Here is an 18,633-nt window from a genome sequence, read left to right as displayed (position 1 = left end):
AAAAGTCACTTGCGGCAGAAGGGGGAAAGACACTCTTCTTTCTTTCCCTCAGTCGCTGTGCAGCTGTGTGGCTTGGTTAAAGACAGCTACTGTGCAATATTCCTTTAAAAACCCAAATGCATGCATATTGTTAGGGTATGTTGATTAGTTTGTTCCTCGGTTCCAAAGGATCTCACCCCGGTCCAGGGCAATAAATGAAATATGGTACTGTTCTATCATGAAAAAAACCTACCTTTCTCCCTGAGAGACTGGGTTTGTCTGGGTTGTGTGAGCATTGCACAGTGGAGTCTCGCAAAGGATGGAGGTGAGTCGTGCTCAGTGTCGTTTTATGGCTAAGGGGAATGCTCTGGCAGCAGTGACCGGAGCTGGGAGCCGGGGAATACGTGGGCTGCAGCTGGGAGATGCAGCCAGAGGAGCCTCAGGGGTCACCGAAGTGTTCACGCTGAGCAGTGGCTGCTGGAAGCTCAAGCCCGTTGCGGTGTGGATGGTGCTGGGCCAGCCCGAGTTTCCCGTCGGGCAGGTGGAGGGGCTGCAGTCGCGCTGTTCTGCCATCACACACCTGGCGGTGGTACCCCAGCACGTCAGCGTCCCCTCACACAGTCAGAGCATTCGCAGACGGTGTCTGCTAATAGTAGACGGAGATTCCGGCGTACCAGAAGGTAAATGTATTTCCATTTCCCAATCAGGAAGGAGCAAAATGCATGGTTCTTCCCTGTCATTGATAGGTTTACTTTTCTTTTCTTCTTCTTCTTTTTTTTTTTTTTTTTTTTTAATGAGACTTGCACTTTCTGCTGCACTGTCAGGCACTGCAAAGGAGGCAATAAATACCTTTTTGCCACTTTCCAATAGATCTGTCGAAGGTTTATGTGCACTGGCTTATGTGTGATGATAGATGGGGGCGCTGAGCGAGGTGAGAGTACACACACATTTGTTTCTTCCTCTGTGTGTGCTCAGCTGACTTAGCAGCAGATAACGTTTGAGGTTTCCTGAAGATTTAGGAAATAATGGAGAATATGTGAAGCTCACTCAAGACTTTGGATGCTTGTGAGTAATGTAGACATCAAGGAATGCATTATCTCATCATGAGATAATCCTAATAAATAAATGCCCCAAGCAGCCGATTATAAAAGTGATATCAGTATATTTGTGAGATGTGCCAGAGCTTTGGAAATGGGGGTGAGTTCCTGTTTTGTTATTTATAAATCAGGTGTTTGTCTCAAACTCGGATCACATTTACTGTCTCTATCCAACTCCATTAGCTCATGTGGCTTCTCCAGGACAAGCTCCTGAGATCCAGCTTTGTGTCTGGAATATAAACCTCCTGCCTTCCCTTCCCTACCCCATAGTTCATCGGATCCTGATCCTGATTCTGCTTCTCTTGGCTCCACAAACAGGTAGCTCCATGCCCGAACGGGGTCTGTCCTGACTTTGGTGTGAGATACCCCCAGTCTGCAGGGCTGAGGTGCTTTTCTGCAGTTCAGAAAGAATGTAGTTTAAAGCTTCAAGCAGGAAAGCAAAGTGCTTTCCCCCAGGCCTCTTGGCTATTCTTCCTCTGAACCTGGGGGAAAAGAGTATCTACTGAAAAGTGTGTGATCTCTGTGGCCTCTTTTCCAGGAGCCTGGGTTTTTTTTTATATCATCAGAAAAGGGTGACCTTTTCAAGCCAAAATCTGTCACTTAAGCTAAATATGTCTTTCTTCCCATAAGTTATGTCTAGTATTCTTATAGGGTTTATAAAAAGTAGGTGAGGATTACAAACCAAACCCAACCCGGTCCAACTCGCCACAGCCTTCAGGTTTTTCCTTCGCTGCTTGAGTTTCTCTTCGACAGGTAGTAGACGTTCTCTCAACCGTATGATTTTTACGGTACCGTGCGCAGGTTTCCTTGAAGCACGTTCCCATCTGCCAGCCCAGGCAGCACACACTTCTACACAGCACACACTTCTACACAGACCTGTTTCTTCCCTCAGCAGCTGAAACAGCGAAGCAGGCACGGCCAGCCGCAGAGCGTGCCTTTCCCTGGCAGTATAAATGGGGAACGGAGAGGAGTTTTCGGTAATAGCCGTGTACGTTCCACTTCGGTGCCTTAAAATGCGTTCTGTGTACAAACAGTGCTCTGCTGGGTGCTTGTGTTAGCCCAGGGTGGCTAATGGCAGTGCTATGGATTGTGTCCTTAGGCAGCTCACCTTTACAGGAGGGATGCCTTGCTCTGCTGGGGACTTGCATTAAATCATCACAGGGAAGTCGACCCGGTACCTTGATACTCTCTCCGTGATCCTCTAAGGCACGTCAGAAAACAGCACAGAGCAAAGCTGGTGGCTTCTGTTGGATCAGATGGTTTCCGTGAGCCCATGAGCTCCTTCAGTGGCCACCTGCGTTGCCGTCAGCGGGTAGGTTGCCAGGTCTGTGTCTGCGTTTGCCCCTGTGTGGCTGAGCATGGCGCAGGGACCGCTCCGACCTGCCTCTGCCCGGGTACGTCCCCCATCCAAAACCACGTCCTGCCGAGAGAAGGGGGGTAAAGCAAAGCTCCGAGAGGAGGTTTGAGAGGGTGGGTGAGTGCGGCAGCACGCCGAGGGCAGGCTGCCGGCTTGTTGTTGCGTGCACCTCTGCTCCCTCTGAGTAACGGCTAATTACCAGCACCAGCCCCAGACGGGAGTGGGAGCACAAACGAGAACTGGGCGACTCTCCCAGCTGCTGCGCTCGAAGGCAAAACAAGGTGAGCTGAGGACACGGCAAGTGACTGAGGCAGAGTAGCTCCCCGATACGTTTTCGCTTCATCAGATCATTATTGTAAACCCAGTGCCCCAGTTCCTGACGGGCCTTTGGAAACTGCTGCGGCTGAGGATGGCACAGGTAGCGTGGGAAAGCTGCGGGCATCTCCCGCCTGTCTGGGAGAGGCTGTGGCAGAGGGAATGCCGGCCCCAGGAACTCTGTGGAGCTCTTTAAGAGCCTTCACGGCTTTCCCCAATGCCTGTTTTACAACAAGATGAAAACTGAGGGCGCGGAGGCATTTTGACCACCCGGAATGACCTTTCTTCTTTGCTCTGAAGCTGAGTCACTGGGAATCCAAGCCGAGACCAGCCCGAGGCAGGTACTCTTCTTCCTTGCCCTCATCCTGGAGGAGGGGAGGGTTTCTGAATTAGCAGAGAGGGGGGACAAAGCATCGTCCTCTCCTGCGTCTTCCTTGCCTGGTGGACCTTGCCGTTGCGTGAGGAGCGTGGAATACCAGGGCCTCTGATCTCTCCAGGTTATTCATGCCAGGGCTGTGCAATCCATGCAAGAGATGAAGCAATGCGCAGGGGTTTTTCCTTCTAACACATCACAGCACCCTTCTGCGCCCCAAGTTTCTGAGCCGCGTTGGTGGCATGGGGCAGGTGGGGTCACCCTCTGCTCCTCCACCCAGGAGCACTCGGCTCCGGCCATCCAGCGTGCCGCTCCGCTGGTCCGTCTCCTTCCAGTCTCTTTACTTCTTACAATTGGTGAATTAGCTTTAACAAACTGGTACCGGAAAGATAAAGTCGCTAAATCCCACACATGCTCATCTTGATGGATTTTAATTAACCTTCTCCCTGCAGGCCTGCTCTGTAATCCAGGCTAATTGCCGCCGGGATTAAAGCCTGGCACTGCTCTTTGGCCAGATAGAGTGAACCTTAGCAGCGTATCTACTGCCTCTGCTTCCAGCTGGGATCCATCTCCTCCTCAGCCTTTCAGAGGAGATAAACTGCCTCTCTACCAAATATTTAGTAACTTGCAGAGCTGCCGTTGCCACTTTCTTTCCTCTGACACTGCGCTCTTGTTGGAGATAAATTGGTATTTCTTCTGGAAGGACCTGTGCGTGGTCAGGGAGTGCACGTAGCCAAAGTCATCTCCTTGCACCCTCCTCTTACGTTTGGTGTTGTGTCCATCTTCCCTGCATTCGATTGCAGCATTGCCCCTGCTGCTCCATGTAGCCGGTACCTGAGGAGGATTATTTCTGATGGATCACTTCTGTTTGGGGAGGAGGCCGATGAGAGCATCAGCTGTTTCCTTGCGGATGAGGACGTGAACTCCGGTTTCCTTACACAGCAGAGGAGTTTCTCTACCCAATAATCTGAGTCCCACTCCCAGGCTCCCACTGTGTTTGGGTTTTGTGTTTGCCTCGGTGGGCTTTGGCCAGTATCTGCTGCCCTACCCGTGCCCGGGCAGGTGGGCTCGCTGTGCTCCATCCTGGCGTGACTCTGGGCTGCTCGGTGTCAGCTGCCATCCTGCAGCGTGCATTGGAAGCCTGTATGCTTCTAGTTTTCTTTCTTTCTTTGGCGTATTAATTTCAACCAGATTTTGTCAGCTCTCCAGTAGGAAAATAACCCCGGCGTGCCACAAACCGCGTCTGGCAAAGCGTCACGTAGATTTTGGGGTCTTTGTCCTGCCAAGCCGTGCACCGAGGCCGCGATGCTGTGTCCTGGGGCAGGGCAGATCCGCTGGGATCCAGAGCGCGCCCTGACACACCATCGCTGCGGTTCCTGCGTTTAGCGATGTGTTTCAGGCCAAACCAGACAAAGCCCTGATATTTCACCCAGCTGGGAGCAAGCTCGGGCTCCTGTCCCCCCCCACGAGTGTCCCACAGATGCTCCGGCAGCCGCAGCCCCCGACTCCGCACTCTGGGCACCGAAAGCAACCGGTCCCCACCAGAAAAAATACAAACTCCCCGTAGAGCATCCTCTCTGGAGTTCAAATGCTAGAGCTGGAATTTGTTTGGGCGAATTGCACACTTGTGTTGTTTCTAAGGACGCAAACCTAAGATTTCTGGGGGGGTGAAGCTGCTGCCCGCCTGTCAGGGGTGCGAAGGGTGGGGGGCTTTATTTCGGTCACAGCATCATGTAGCACGTGTCCAAAACCCTCTCTGTGACTGCAGAAGGAGATAAACGAGGCTCCAGAAGGGAAAACGGGACGCGGCGGGTCCCTTGGGGAGCGCGGATGGGGAAGGTGATGGGGATCCAGCAGCCGGGGCGCGAGGAAGGACTGGCCGCTTTCCCGGCCGAGGTGGGATAGAGCAGGGGGGGTTGTGGGGTGCGGACAGCCCCCTGGAATTACAGAGATTTACAGGGTGAAAAACGCAAAGGGGGAAGAAGAGACACTTAGAGAGGAGATGTATAATTACCGAGCATGAGTAATGGGGTGAAAGTAAGAAGTTTATTCAACGCATCACTAACTTTTTTTCTCTGGTGTCAGATTAAAGTTGAAGGGAAGCAGTGGAAGAGTCAACTAAATTCAGACCAAAGAACTTTATTACTCTCTATAAAATATTCCAAACCCCAGTTTTCCTGTTGTTGAGCAAATTCAGAATACAAAATGCTGGTCCCCGTCAAAACGAAAGTTTAATTTTTCCTGCAGAGTAAAAATTCCAGTGTTGCTTTTAGACAAAAGAAGCGATTTTTTTTTTTTTTTTTTCACCAGCATTTTCCAATGGAAAAATTGGTCTGCCAGAAAATGACAGCACAGTTTTACTCAAGGCAAGCTTTTGTAATTTCTGGGAATAATAATAATTCATGATAACTCTTTATCTCTGTTCCTTCGATAAACAGTTTTTTCTTTACTTTTGTTCTATTGTTGTCATTCTCCAGCACTTCCTAGAGACACACTAGATCAGTCTCACTGAAATGCATCTCTATGTGCTTACACTTTTGCACAAACCAAGCAATTTATTGTGTGCTGTGCCCACGCTCACGGGCTCAGTACATTGGCCACATTTCACTGTGTTTAAGACTGGTAGAGCTTTGGCTGAATCGAGCTAATTTGGTGTATTAATGGCTAATTCTGCCCATAGAGGTGTTAAAATAAGAAGGAAAAATAGTTGTGCCCAGGCTCCCACCGCACAGGTTTGGGATGTTGCCTTTCTTCTGGCCCCGGGGAGACCAGTGTCCTTCCCTTGTGCCATCCTCCTCCTCCTCCCTGTGAGCGGTGGGGCTGGGGCAGTGTCCTCTCGGAGGGGTCAGAGCTGAACACCCAGGTCCAAGTGCAGCTCCCTGTCCCCCGCACGAGGAGCGAGCCCATCGGGGGCTCCAGGGCTCCGTCGAATCCAAATTGTGTCAAGCCTTCGCAGATGAAAATGATTTAATTTGGGCAAGGTTGCTTTGACAGGCAGCTCAGATTCATGCCACAGCATTTTCCCCCCTGTGAAAAGCTGGTTTGGATTTGGGTTACTCTTTGGAGAGCATCACTTCAAGCTTATGTTTCACCTCAAAAATTTAGTCATTTTTCCTTTCTTTAAAAAATTAAGTCTCATGGAAAAAACAGGAAGAAAATACCAAAACCTTCTGAAATGCTCAGAGAAGGAATTTACAGTCCACTGAATGAGCAAAGGTCTGGCATAATGGGAATTATCACTTTCTGTGGAGTTAATGAAGACCAGAAGTGCAGTGGGGAGCTCTGAAGCCGAAGCTGTGGATGGCCACTGCAGCAGGACAGCAGTCGTCGAGATTGTGGATTCACTGGACCTTATTCATGTGCTCCAATCCTTTGGTTTTAACTTTTTGAGCAGTGAGAAGCCTTCTAGTGAAAAGCATTCTGAGAAAACAAACATTTTTTTATTATTACTGTGTAGCTCAGAAGCATCACCTTTCCCGCTCTGTGTCCCATCTCTTCCCTGACCCAGTCCCTTTGCTCGCTGCTAGCTGATTTCGCTGGTGATTAATCCGATTAAGGTAAAATGAATGGAGTTAATGTAAGATTTTAGCACCGGCTTCAGTCGAGGTGGCATTTCTCCTTTTCCTGTGTTTTTGATGCCCTTTGCCAGTGCAGGCGGGTTGGGGTTCGAACTCCCCAGTTCGGGTGATGCTTGGGGCGGGGGAGCGGTCGCAGGCGCTGGGCAAAGGGGAGGCTCCGGCAGGTTTTTGTGCCGCTGGCGAGCGAAGAGGCAGGCAACGGCAACACCCTGCCGTGATTCATGGAGGAAATGTTTCTTTATCTCATTAGTAACAGCCATTGATGAAACGGCGCCGGTTCACGGCTTGGCTCGGTACCGTCCTGCTGCTGGCCTGACCCTGCGCCAGCGGGAGCGAGCTCCGCGTGCTGAAGATGTCTTCGTGGAGTGCACAAAAAGTGCACAAAAAAAGTGCACAGACCCAAAGCTACTGGAGTTTTCTCTCCGTGGAAAAAGGAATTGCTGGTTGGGCTTTTTTGCTGTTAACGTGGTTCCTCCATCTGACTGGAGATCTTCGGTCCTTTCCAGTCTGCAAGGTAGCGTCCGCGTGTTCCCGTGCACACACAAGCGGCAGGACGCACGGAACTGGGCGGCTATAGCCACAAACATCTCTGTTATTTATAATTATAGCCATATGAAGGACTCTTGTTTCTCAGAAACTCAAAATTGCCTTTGACAAGCTTCTGATACGCATCTTAGTTAGCACCATGTAGCTGGGCGCTCCAAACGTTTTTACATTTCTTCTCAGTTCTGGAAGTTATTCCCAGCGCTTAAAGGCAATTTAAGGTCTGTGAAACAGGAACGAATCTCCCTCCCTGTAACCCGCTGCCGTCTGCCTCCCCGGGTTGGAAGCTTTGATAATAGAACAGAACAGGATATTTTTTTTTTACCAAGAACTCATGGGCCAGTTCCCATTTCAGCTCTTGAAAGATTGCTCAGCACTTGGCAGAAGATTTTTCTGGCTCGGGAACTGCCTTTTGTCCGAGGGCCTGTGGTTTTACCAGCAGAAATGGTCAGGCGCGGTGGGGTTGGCCAAGGGGGTTTCTTGTTGAAGGAGCGGCTGCCCCGGCTCTCCCGTGCAGCTGGGGGGGAGAGCTGGGGACCTGCCACAGTCTCCCTGGTTTTCATCTGCCTTTTGTATTTTGGGGTCAAGCTGGGCTTCACCATGTTCTTAAGCATTGTATAATTATGACAAATCCTTTCTAATCACGAAATTGATCCATTGTAATAACTTCCTCCAGGTTTTATCGTGTTTTCTTCCTCGTCTCCAGTGATGCAGAGCAATTCTGAGCCTGGCTCATCACCAGACACCCCAGACGTTGCTGCATTTCAGCAGCAGGTCAAGGGAGTTCCGGGTGTAAATGGTGTGAAATGGACTAGCCCGGCCTCTTTTCAGCACCTAAAGAGTAAAATTTTAATAGATCTTTGAGCAAATGGGGAAAGTGACCGTTGTGAGGTGGACGAGATGAAGGATGGGTTACGCTCATGGACAAATATGATGCCTTTTTTTTTTGTTTTGTTTTTTTCCTCCCCCTTTGGTTGGATGCTTGTTCTTGAAACTTCCTAGAAAGCTGCGCTGATTAAACGTAACGAAATGGCAATCGTGTTCCTTCTGCATTCGCTCCTCCAGTCTGGAGTCAGGCAGCAGAGGATGAAGGACCCCGACCGCAGACACCGCCGTGCCCGCTTCCCTGAACTCATTTCCCCCCTTTCCCTTTTCTCTTGCAGATGTCGACGAGTGCCAGGTCCACAACGGGGGCTGCCAGCACAGATGTGTGAACACCCTCGGATCTTACTATTGTGAGTGCAAGCCAGGCTTCCGCCTGCACACAGACGGCAGGACCTGCATCGGTAAGGCAGGGGTTTGAATTTCGTGAGAACCTCCAATTCTTCGTAGCCCTTTTCCCGCCTGCCAACACCTGGCATCGTGCAGAAAATGCTTACGTTGGCTGATCCACCCACATCCACCCTCCGTGCAGAGAACTGGAGGTGACGGGCGATGGGTTGCGTGTTCCTTTGTTCCTCAGGGTCTTGGTGGTCTTCCCTATACTGGGTTCACAACATTTGCTGTTCTTCAGTGTGGCCATGCACAATTTTGACTTCTAAGGGAGCCTCCAGGAGAGCCGGAGAGGGACTCTTTGTCAGGAGATGTAGTGACAGGACAAGGGGTAATGGTTTTAAATTGGAAGAGGGGAGATGTAGATTAGATATTAGGAGGAAATTCTTTCCTGTGAGGGTGGTGAAGCACTGGAACAGGTTGCCCAGGGAGGTTGTGGATGCCCCATCCCTGGAAGTGTTTCAGGCCAGGTTGGATGGGGCTTTGAGCAACCTGGTCTGGTGGGAGGTGTCCCTGCCCAGGGCAGGGGGGTTGGAACCAGATGATCTTTAAGGTCCCTTCCAACTCTAACCATTCTGTGATTCTATGATTCTATGATTCTTTGCAGCTCCTTAGTTTATTCTGGCTCAGGAGAAGTAACACCCAGTGCTTTGGTGCTCCTGCTTTTGATACAGGGTGCATCGGGCACAGCATTTTCAGAACAAATGCATGAAGTAGATTATGAGAAGGTTCAAGGCAGTGGTTTTTACCTCAGCTGATTTCCCCAGCCCGCACGGGAGGCACCAGGGACGGCAAATCGGTGAGAATAAGCCCGGCGATGTGTGGAACCGTGGCCATAACGGTCTCGAACGCTCTTCCTGCGTGCGCTTGGCTGGTGCGTGTCCAGACGCTGCAGTTCGGGTGCCAGCTCTGGCTTGCGGCTGATTTCTGGGCCAGTTTCTCGAAATATCGTTGTTTGCCTGCCCCAAACCAGAGGCTCAGAGACACCGGGGTGGAGCTTGGAGTCTGCCTTCCAGCATCTGCTGCTTGTTTTTATTAAACCCCTTCTCCCTCACAGCTTTGTGTGACACATTTTTCCGTTTTTTTGCGGGATATTTTCATACAAGTGGAAAGAATTCCTGGGCGATGGCATTACAGAGGCCGTTTGCTGGTTTTTCTCAGAGGATAGTCACGTTCCGAAGTTTGCTAAAAATGACTGTGTGAGCCCGTGTGTGCCAGCTGGGAATGGTGATGGGAGCAGGGAAAAAAAGCCGCCTGAGGACCTGGTACCCCCCATGCCCCGAGCAGCACAGGCTGTACGTCCTTCCCTCCTGCCCCCTCTACGGGATGATACTCAAATGGGAGCGGGGAGACGTACGCTTGAGGTGCAATTTCACCGAGTGCCCTGTATTTTTCTGGGAAAATCCAGAAGCGAAAGGATTGCAAATAAAGAAAAAAAAACCCCATCATTCCCAGCCCACTGCTCTAGCACTGAACACGAAAACTTGTGTTCATGGCAATGCATCGCTACTGTTTGCATGTAAGTGCATGCGGTCTGTCATCTAATAATTGTCTTTATAATATGTAGCTCCCTTTTTTGTGGTACAGAGTGATTCTGCCGCCTCTGCCTCACAGAATAAAACACGAGCCAGCCTTCGGGGAGCTGTGGTGTTCTCAGCAGGGTCAGCCCCAGAAGGTGAAACGTCCAGAGAAAGTATCAAAGGGATCACTATAGGGAGGAATCTCTGGTTTAAAGGCGATTTCCATCCTTTTCTTTTGCCCTTCATGCTTACCTGCTGGCGTGGCTGCCATCTGCGGGGCGTTTCTGCCGGGATCAGGGTGTCCCCGCTCCGCGCTGCGTGCGCCGAGCCCCACAAACCTGCTTTGCATTAAACTGCCGAGCGAGTATTTGCCGTAACGCGCACAGCGCTTGGAATCCAGCTGCCCAAATTAAGGGGTGGGGGGGGGGGTGTCTCTGTTCACGAAAGCTGATCTACTGCGGGAGTAACGGGGGCGGTCTGGGGGAGCTGTGGGGAGCGGGGCTGGCAGGAGCTGTGGTCTGGAAGGTCCCTTCCAACCTGGGCAATTCTATAATTCAGCGGTGCCCGTGTCCCCACGATCCTCAGAGTCTGTGGGGAAGCAGATGCAGAGCCGGCAGGGTGAGTGCAAACGCTCGCTGCATAATTGCCCAAAACTGTTCCTAAAATAACAACAGAGCAGGCCTGAAAATCTGGCTTTCTCGCTTCAGGACTGGTGGCTTTTATTCTTTACACTTTTGTGACAGAAATGTGCATATATGTGTGTGTGTGTGTGTGTATATATATATATATATATATCTCTCACAACTTCCTAATAGCGCTGAACTGACCTATTAAGCCGGTTGTGTAGAGGGGTGGAAGTCAACTTATTTTTCTTGTTAAAGGACAGAACAGAGCTCAGACGTGGAGGTTGCTCCTCTGCTGGTGTTTATGGCAGCCCACAGTGATTTTGTTCATGTGCCCATGGTGTTTATGTACCCGCAGATGTATGGCCACCTCGTGCCACGGGTGCCAGTGTGCCCCGACTGCCCCGTTTGATGCCCGTTCCCTGGCGCAGGGCTTTCTGCCCCTATGGATTCCATAGGTGGTCCTTGGTGCCAGAGCCCAGCAGGTCTCCTCCCCGGAGGAGCCCGGTGTGATGGGGCTGGAGTTCACACAGCTCTGATTTGTGTAAATACGGGCTATTTGTGCCCTTGGAAGGAGCCCACCCCAAGTAGAGCCCAGGCACCGCAGCTGGTGGCACCGGGGAGGCCACCGAGGGGATGCTCCCGGCTGGGTTTGGTCGGTGCAGAGGGATGTGCTCTCCCGTTTGTTGCCTTTGCTGATGCTCGGATGTGATCCCCCGAGCCTGGCAGCGGTGTGCGGTCTGGCCGGGCAGCTTTCCGTGGGTCACGTCGCAGGAATCCCAGGCCTTGCTTTCTGTGGTGTCTCCACAAGTACACGCGAGTGGTTCTTTCCTTTAGCGCCCGGTCTCCGTAAATATTTACACTGCGAAGTCAGAGGCTTTGCTGCAGCTTGATCTTGGAAATCAGAGGGTTTTTATGAAGCCAGCATCCCTGACATGGGGGACCAGGCAGCGACCGCGGGGGACAGGCGGGTGGCCCCACTGCCATCAGGGGGCCAGGAGAGCAGAGCTTAGGTCTGTGCAGTCCCACAGGGGATTCTTAGATCTCCTCTTTGGCATTGCCTGGAGCAGTCAAGGACAGCAGACTCCTGGTGTCCCCTCACGTCTCGGGATCCCTCCCTTCCCGAGCGCTACCTCTGCCCCATCACTTGCGCCTTTGTAGTTCAAATATAGCAAGTCACTGAGGATTTTAATACAGAAGGGAGGGGGAAAAGAGCAGATATTTCTATTGAAAGTGAAAGAGAACAAAAGGAGCCCTTGGACGTCCTGAGATTACCTCTTTCTTTATCAGAACCACATGGGCAGGAGGCAGGGAGCTGACATCTTCAGGTCCTTCTCCACTGTTTCAGTGCAGGGATGAACTCCAGTCCAAGGCAAAGAATTTAATCTGAGCCAATTGCTTTTGTTGGCTTGCAGAGTGGAGAGATGGTCTGTATTAACACACAACATGTTTCTGGAAATTGTCTGAGGTTAGAATAAATCAGTTTGGGATTACACGATGTATCCCTATTTATATTATGAGTACTTCAAACGAAGAAATCTCAAATGTAGCAGCGATTTATATTGTGAACGGAAGGACTGTGCCGTAAAGGTTTGTGTGGGCTTGGACCGACTACGTGCACAGAGGGTAATCGCCCGTGTGTACTTTGTAGAGGTTTTTAATCTGCATGCTTTGCACAGCCAGTGTCCACGTTTTAGAAAATTTGACCTTTTCTTTGCCCAGTGAGTCGTTTCTCAGCTGTTTATGAGAATTGATGGGTTTGTGTGATGCTGTAAAAGGGAATGTTGTGCCCAATTCTAGGTACAGCTGCTTACAGTTACGGTGTTAGCTCACTGCTGCTGAGGGCACGTTGCTGGGATCTTCAGGAAGGGGGATACGGATGGGAAAGAGGAGAAGTTGGGCTGCTACTGCCTGGCCCCACTTCCCGCGTGCAACCAGTAGTAACAATGTCCTTTTCATCCCTTTTTACCCATTTCCTGGGCCCGAGAGGGTCAGGCTGTAGGAGCATCTTTCAGCAGCGCTGCCCTCCCTCCAGACAGAGGGGATGGAGGCAACGGCCCTCTCGCAGACGATGAAATATCATCTGTGGAAAATCTGTCTGAGCTTTAATTGAAAAAAGCTGTGTGATGTACAAGATGACACTGGATTTGGCAACGTTGTCACAGAAATGTTAGGCTAGGAAAAGCATCTGGGAATGGAAATATTTTTAGAGTGGTTCTGTAAACAGCAAAAAAAAAAAAAAAAAAGAGCAGTAATTAGAACAAGGCCAGCAGTGAGGTCTGCTGGCTGTTACTCTGCGAGAAGCCAGCTAAGGAGACCCAGAATTAGAAGGCCCTTGCTTTGATGCAAAGACACCCCAAACAACTGCGACGTCTTTCATTTGTTTTGTCTTATTATTCACGATTATTAAACTGCATTAGTTTGTGTCACAGCAAAACATCGGTGCACTGCAGGTGGCTCTGTGGGATGCTGCAGGACGGGATTGCTTTGCTCTTTTCATTGCTCGGGTGCCGTATGGCTCAGGAGCACTGAATAGACCGTGATACCGACTGCTCCGTCCCCATCCGTGAGTCTCTTGGCAGAGCAGGGCTCCTGGTTCCCGTTACCCGCGGTGATCTGCAACGTCCCCACGATGGCTGAGCCCACAGCGCACCCCGGCCCCTTCGTCACCACGTGCCATCGCAGGACGGGGAGGCTCAGATGGGGTTATTAGTCTTGACGAGCACATTTGCCAGCAAATTAACCACACTGAAAGAAACACAAGGGGAGCAAAAATGCTCTGCAAGACCCACGTGCTCCCGCTGCTTCACCTTTTCCATTCTCTTAGCGATGCACAAGTGGCATCAGTTAAAATCTGTGCAAGTGGTTCTGGCACTGGGGTGTGCTTTAAGTCCTTGGCCAAGGAGGACTTGCTGGAACAGGAACTCCTGCCCTTCTTGTTCCTGTCTGTACCCTGCTCAGGCTGCCCGTGGCGGCCAAGTGTTGCCATCTGTGTCTGACGTTTCCTCTGCCTTTCGAGGAATGGGTTTTGCCATTGCGAAACTCCATCCTTACACGCCTGCCGTGGGGCATTGGGTGGGTGTCCTGCCCCAGAGAGACGTGTTGGTCGTCTTCCATGTGGAAATAATCCTTTTGGAAAGTGTGCTGTGTCCCACCGTACAGGATTTCTGCCTGCCTGAATTTTGTATAATAAAAACGAACCTGGACTTTAATTTTTTTCCACTCTGAAAAGTTGTCTTCTAGAGGTATGCAAGGAGGGCAGTTAGTTAGGCTGCAAATTCATGTGAATCCCTGCATCCCGGGAGGTTATTTTAGACGTAAGATGTGTTGGCTTGTTCTATACTGGCCCAGTACTTTTCCCATATGAAGGAATGTTTTGGCAGGCATTAGCATTGTTTTACTTTTTTTAAAAAAAACACTCCAAGAAGAACAAGCACGTTATTTATGGGTATTTTTGAATATATGTTATTAAACACTTTAATATATCAGAATATTTTAAAATGACCACCCATCTGTGGTAAAGCTTGAGTACTGTAACTCTGACCCATAACTTTTCAGGAACGTTGAGTATTTCTGTTGTTTCCTTCCAAATGGATTAAATGAAACAATGTCAGCACAACTAACATAAACCAATAGTTCTCGCTCCAGCCGTATGTTGTGCATGGCAATACTTCGACCTTATTAAGTCACTTTTATTCCCCCAAATGTTGTTTAGTTAATTAGAGGCATATAATGGGAAGTTAGTATTTAAAAGTTTGAAAGGAGAGAGCTCCTCAGCTCTGAGTCAAAGCATATTTTTTTGCAGGGGAACTGTTTGCGGGGAAAAAAAAAAAAAGAATATACAGCTTTGCCTTTTTATTTTCCTCCTGTGCCAAATATTTGTTGGTCACTAATGTACAAGAGAGGCTCCATCAAATTACTTTCAGTACTTTGTCCGTAGAAAATACTGGTTTGAATAGTGGGATGGAGCTGGTACCCGACGCCAGGCGAGCTGCCCCATCCCTCCCGCAGCTCTGCGCGGGTGTTTGACCGACCCGGCTTCCCTTGGGACTCAGAGACCTCATTAAAATCCGAGACTTTCACCCGCATGTGCTTTCTGGGCTCGCCTGCTCCGCAGAGCTCTCGCGGCTCTCGAGGGCGCTGGGACTACCTGAAGTGTTAGTTCACGGAGAGATGTTTCTCATTAGAGATATTTTTAGCTTATAAGATTCCTCGGAGTCAGCACATTGGTGTATTCTGGAGTTTGAAAAATAGGTCAGAAACGTGTGGGACCACAAGTCATCGTACCGTTCCGCTTACGGGAACCAGGTCTGGGTTTCCGTCCCAGCCCGGGGCCGGGTTTTAGCCGTGTCACACGGCTCCCATGCGCAGTGTCTTGTGCGTTTCGTGCCCCCCAAGAGGATGAACAGACTTCAAAGGCCAAATTCCCAATTCCCATCAGGGACACCTCACTATGGAGCAGTCAGCCTTGCTCAGGAGACACGCAGTGGTCCACGATGAGACTTGCATCCCTTTGGAGGCACGTAACTAGCCCAGGATGGCTTATCTACTAGAGTCTGTGCATCCCTCTCCAGAAAGTCCTTCTCTGCTTTGTTTTCTAGCTCATTTTTTTTCCTGGATACAAGATCAGCGGTCCCGGGTAGCTGCAGCCTAGGGAAAATAAGCAGGGAAACTGCCCGTGGGCTGGTTGCAAGGTGCACACATCTCCGGTGAGACATCCATCAGGCTCTTATTGCTCATCCTGTAGAGTACTCCAGGATTATAAGAACAGAGAGTGGGGAGGAGAAGGCTATTTTAAGGCTGATTAATGATAGCAAGCCTGTAAAAGAGAAGATAGTCCACATGTTTGGTCATAAGATCTGTTTTCTGCCGTAGCCTAGGCAAAACCTTCTGTTTTCTGACTGTTTGAAATCCTTTGGGCAGGAAAGCGCCTTGCGCAAGGCCACACAGAAAGGCTGTGGCACGGCCAGGAATTCCAGTCGGGAATCTCGGTTCCCAGTCCCGCCTGCACTTCGGATGAAGTCAGGGTTCCCGTCAGCACACCTCCCAGCACCGCGGCTCTGCCGGTCACACCATCGGCTCCTCGTGGTGTGGGTAAACACATGTGTCCCGACTGCCCTGTAGAAATCTCCCGACCAAAGCTGGGGGTGGTGACACCCGATGGGAGCGCGGACGTGCAGGATCCATCGCAAAACATTTTCCCTTAAACATTCCCAGGAGAACTGATGGTACCTGCCAGGCCTTGCCCTGTGTAATCAGGGTCTTTAGCGTGGTATGGAGCCAGGAACTCAGTTTTCCATATCATTTTGTTACAAGAAAACCTGAATACACCCGAGCACAGCTCTCTGCGAGCAGTAATTAAGCTGCTCGAGCTGTGGCGCTGCACCTGCAGCGACTCTCTTTGTACAAAGAGGAGGAGAATTCCAGCACAATGAGCCTACCCGCTGGCACGGGCACCCTCCGCAGGGGCTGATGCTGGCCTGGAAGCGTGCTGGCTGTCAGCTTCCCCCCCCCGGCATCCCACAGGACCTAGCCCAGACCCCACATCCTGGTCTCGCCTCCCAGGAGAGCTGCTGGGAGCCCTTATTGTAGAAAAGAGCGATTTTAAGCCGCTGCCTGACAGTGTTGAGCCAACCTTACCTTTCAAGACAAGGGTCCCGGTCTTGAGGGGCTCTGCCCGGGGTCCCTCTCCGGCACCGTGGTGGGTGCCCTCTCCCCTGCGCTGCACAAAGAACTGAGTTTTGCAGCAGCAGCTCACATTTAGAGCACTTCAAAAATTTGCCTTGAACTTCTCGCTTTGGCGCAGCTTGAGTACGCCCCGATTTTAAATCCTCCTTAGCAGTGCTCTGCGTGAGTACATCCCATTTGCCCGCCTCCCGTGCAAGAGACTCCTCCAGGGGCCGTTATTTTTTGTGCTGAACGTTGTGTCCCTTTGCCTCGTAGCTGTGAACACGTGTGCCCTCAACAACGGCGGCTGTGAACACGACTGCGTGCAGGTGACGCTGGCGCAGCACCAGTGCCGCTGCCGGCACAATTACCAGCTGCGGGAAGACGGCAAACGCTGCGTCCGTGAGTCCCCTCGAGCATCCGCGGGGAGATGGGGGGGTTAGAGCTTTGCTTTGGGCAGCTGGGAGCTGGGGGGGGACGGGGAGCATCCACTTGATGTCAAATAGATCAGAGCGGGGAGTCACAGAATCACATGGGGTTGGAAGGGACCTCTGGAGATCATCTAGTCCAACCCCCTGCCAGAGCAGGTCCACCCAGAGCAGGTCTCACAGGAACGTGTCTGGGTGGGTTTGACTGTCTCCAGAGAAGGAGACTCCACCACCTCTCTGGGCAGCCTCTTCCAGGGCTCTGCCACCCTCAAAGTCAAGAAGTTCCTCCTCATGTTTAGATGGAACTTCTTATGTTCAAGTTTGTGCCCATTCCCTCTTGTCCTGTCACTGGGCACCACTGAAAAAAGACTGGCCCCATCCTCCTGACACCCTCCCTTTAAGTATTTATAGGCGTTGATCAGATCCCCCTCAGCCTTCTCTTCTCCAGACTAAACAGACCCAAGTCCCTCAGCCTTTCCTCCTAAGAGAGGTGCTCCAGGCCCCTCATGATCTTTGTAGCCCTCTGCTGTACCCTCTCCAGCAGTTCCCTGTCCTTCTGGAACTGGGGAGCCCAGAACTGGACACAGATGGTGCCTCCCCAGGGCAGAGCAGGGGGGGAGGATGACTTCCCTTGTCCTGCTGATCACACTCTTCCTGATGCACCCCAGGATGCCATTGACCTTCTTGGCTACATGGGCACATTGCTGGCTCATGGGCATCCTGTTGTCCACCAGGACTCCTAGGTCTTTACTGGAGACTCCCTCTCCAGTAAAATCTGTGCGTGTTTTATTGCCACGGACACACTCTGCGGCTTGCTCTGAGAGGCGAGGAAGGGCTGAAGGAGCGTAGCCAACACAAATGAAACTGTAGGAAGGCACGCACTTGTGAGACCGTGGAGGGAGAGCAGCGTGTCGCAGCGGGACGGGATGCTCTCCCTCTGCTCGCAGACAGCTCTCTGGCTGACCCGCTCCCGGCTGCAGGAGGGAGAGAAGCTGAAGGGGATGCAGAGCAGAAGTTTAATCTCCTCATTCATAGCCGTTGGCATTCGGGAAGGAGGAGGAGGGAGGTCTTTAGCTGCAAAGTTGCTAAGGGAAAAGGAACAACTGGGATATTAAAAATGCAGCCGCCGGCAGGGTTTTGTAGCATCTGTCTGGGTCAGAGACTGGCAAAGCTCTCGATAGGAGCGCTCGAAGCAAGTTTCCCTGGTTCTTGCCCTGTAATCCCTGCGGAGGGACATGCCCATGCCAAGCTTCTGCTGGAAAGGTTTTTACTCAGATTAGTGCCTGCCTTTTGCAGGATCTCACACCGTGTAAATCCTCTTGCCCTGGATGGAGCAGAGGTTTTCTGGGGGAGAACGGTCTCTCACAGGCGTTTTTGCCAGGCAGAGCTGCCTGATGCTCTCATCTCCCGTAAGCATAATGCCAGCAAGAGCTGGGATCGGTGTGAATCACGCCTGCCTCCTCTGCTTCTTCCTGCAGTGAGGAACCCCTGTGCCGACAGGAACGGGGGCTGCATGCACCGGTGCCACAACCAGCGTGGGACAGCCCGCTGCGAGTGCCACCCCGGCTACCGGCTGGCCCCCGACAGCAAGGCTTGTGAAGGTGAGCTGCCTCCAGCAAAGCTTTCGTGGAGAAAAATAACTGTCTCACGGGGGTGGAGCAGTGCTCGGTCGTAATAACTATCAGCGCTTGTGAATTTAACGGCGATGCACGAGCCTTCGGGAGGGGTGGCACGGAAGCGCTCTGTTGTCGTCCATCCAAGAGCCCCGCTCCAGTTGTCTGGAACAACACCGGGGTTCCATGTGATCCGCTTTCCTAGGGAGCTCTGCAGTCATTTTGAACTCTTAACTCTGTTTCTTTGTTGGACTGGACCCCAGGGAAG

General features: G+C 51.3%; 1 protein-coding gene across 1 annotated transcript in view; it reads left to right on the top strand.

The window, feature by feature from the left end:
- The window catches only part of MEGF6 (multiple EGF like domains 6), an 87,833-nt gene that overhangs the window by 42,746 nt on the left and 26,454 nt on the right, over window positions 1-18,633 (top strand). Inside the window, exons 5-7 of the mRNA XM_074161457.1 lie at window positions 8,406-8,528; window positions 16,601-16,726; window positions 18,231-18,353. Coding sequence (XP_074017558.1) covers window positions 8,406-8,528; window positions 16,601-16,726; window positions 18,231-18,353 — 372 coding nt within the window. The remainder of the gene's footprint in view (window positions 1-8,405; window positions 8,529-16,600; window positions 16,727-18,230; window positions 18,354-18,633) is intronic.

This window comes from Numenius arquata, chromosome 20 (assembly GCF_964106895.1).
Source record: "Numenius arquata chromosome 20, bNumArq3.hap1.1, whole genome shotgun sequence".
In the NCBI taxonomy this organism is placed as follows: domain Eukaryota; kingdom Metazoa; phylum Chordata; class Aves; order Charadriiformes; family Scolopacidae; genus Numenius; species Numenius arquata.
Note: the sequence above shows the minus strand (reverse complement) of the source record. Positions and strands in the feature narration are given on the sequence as shown.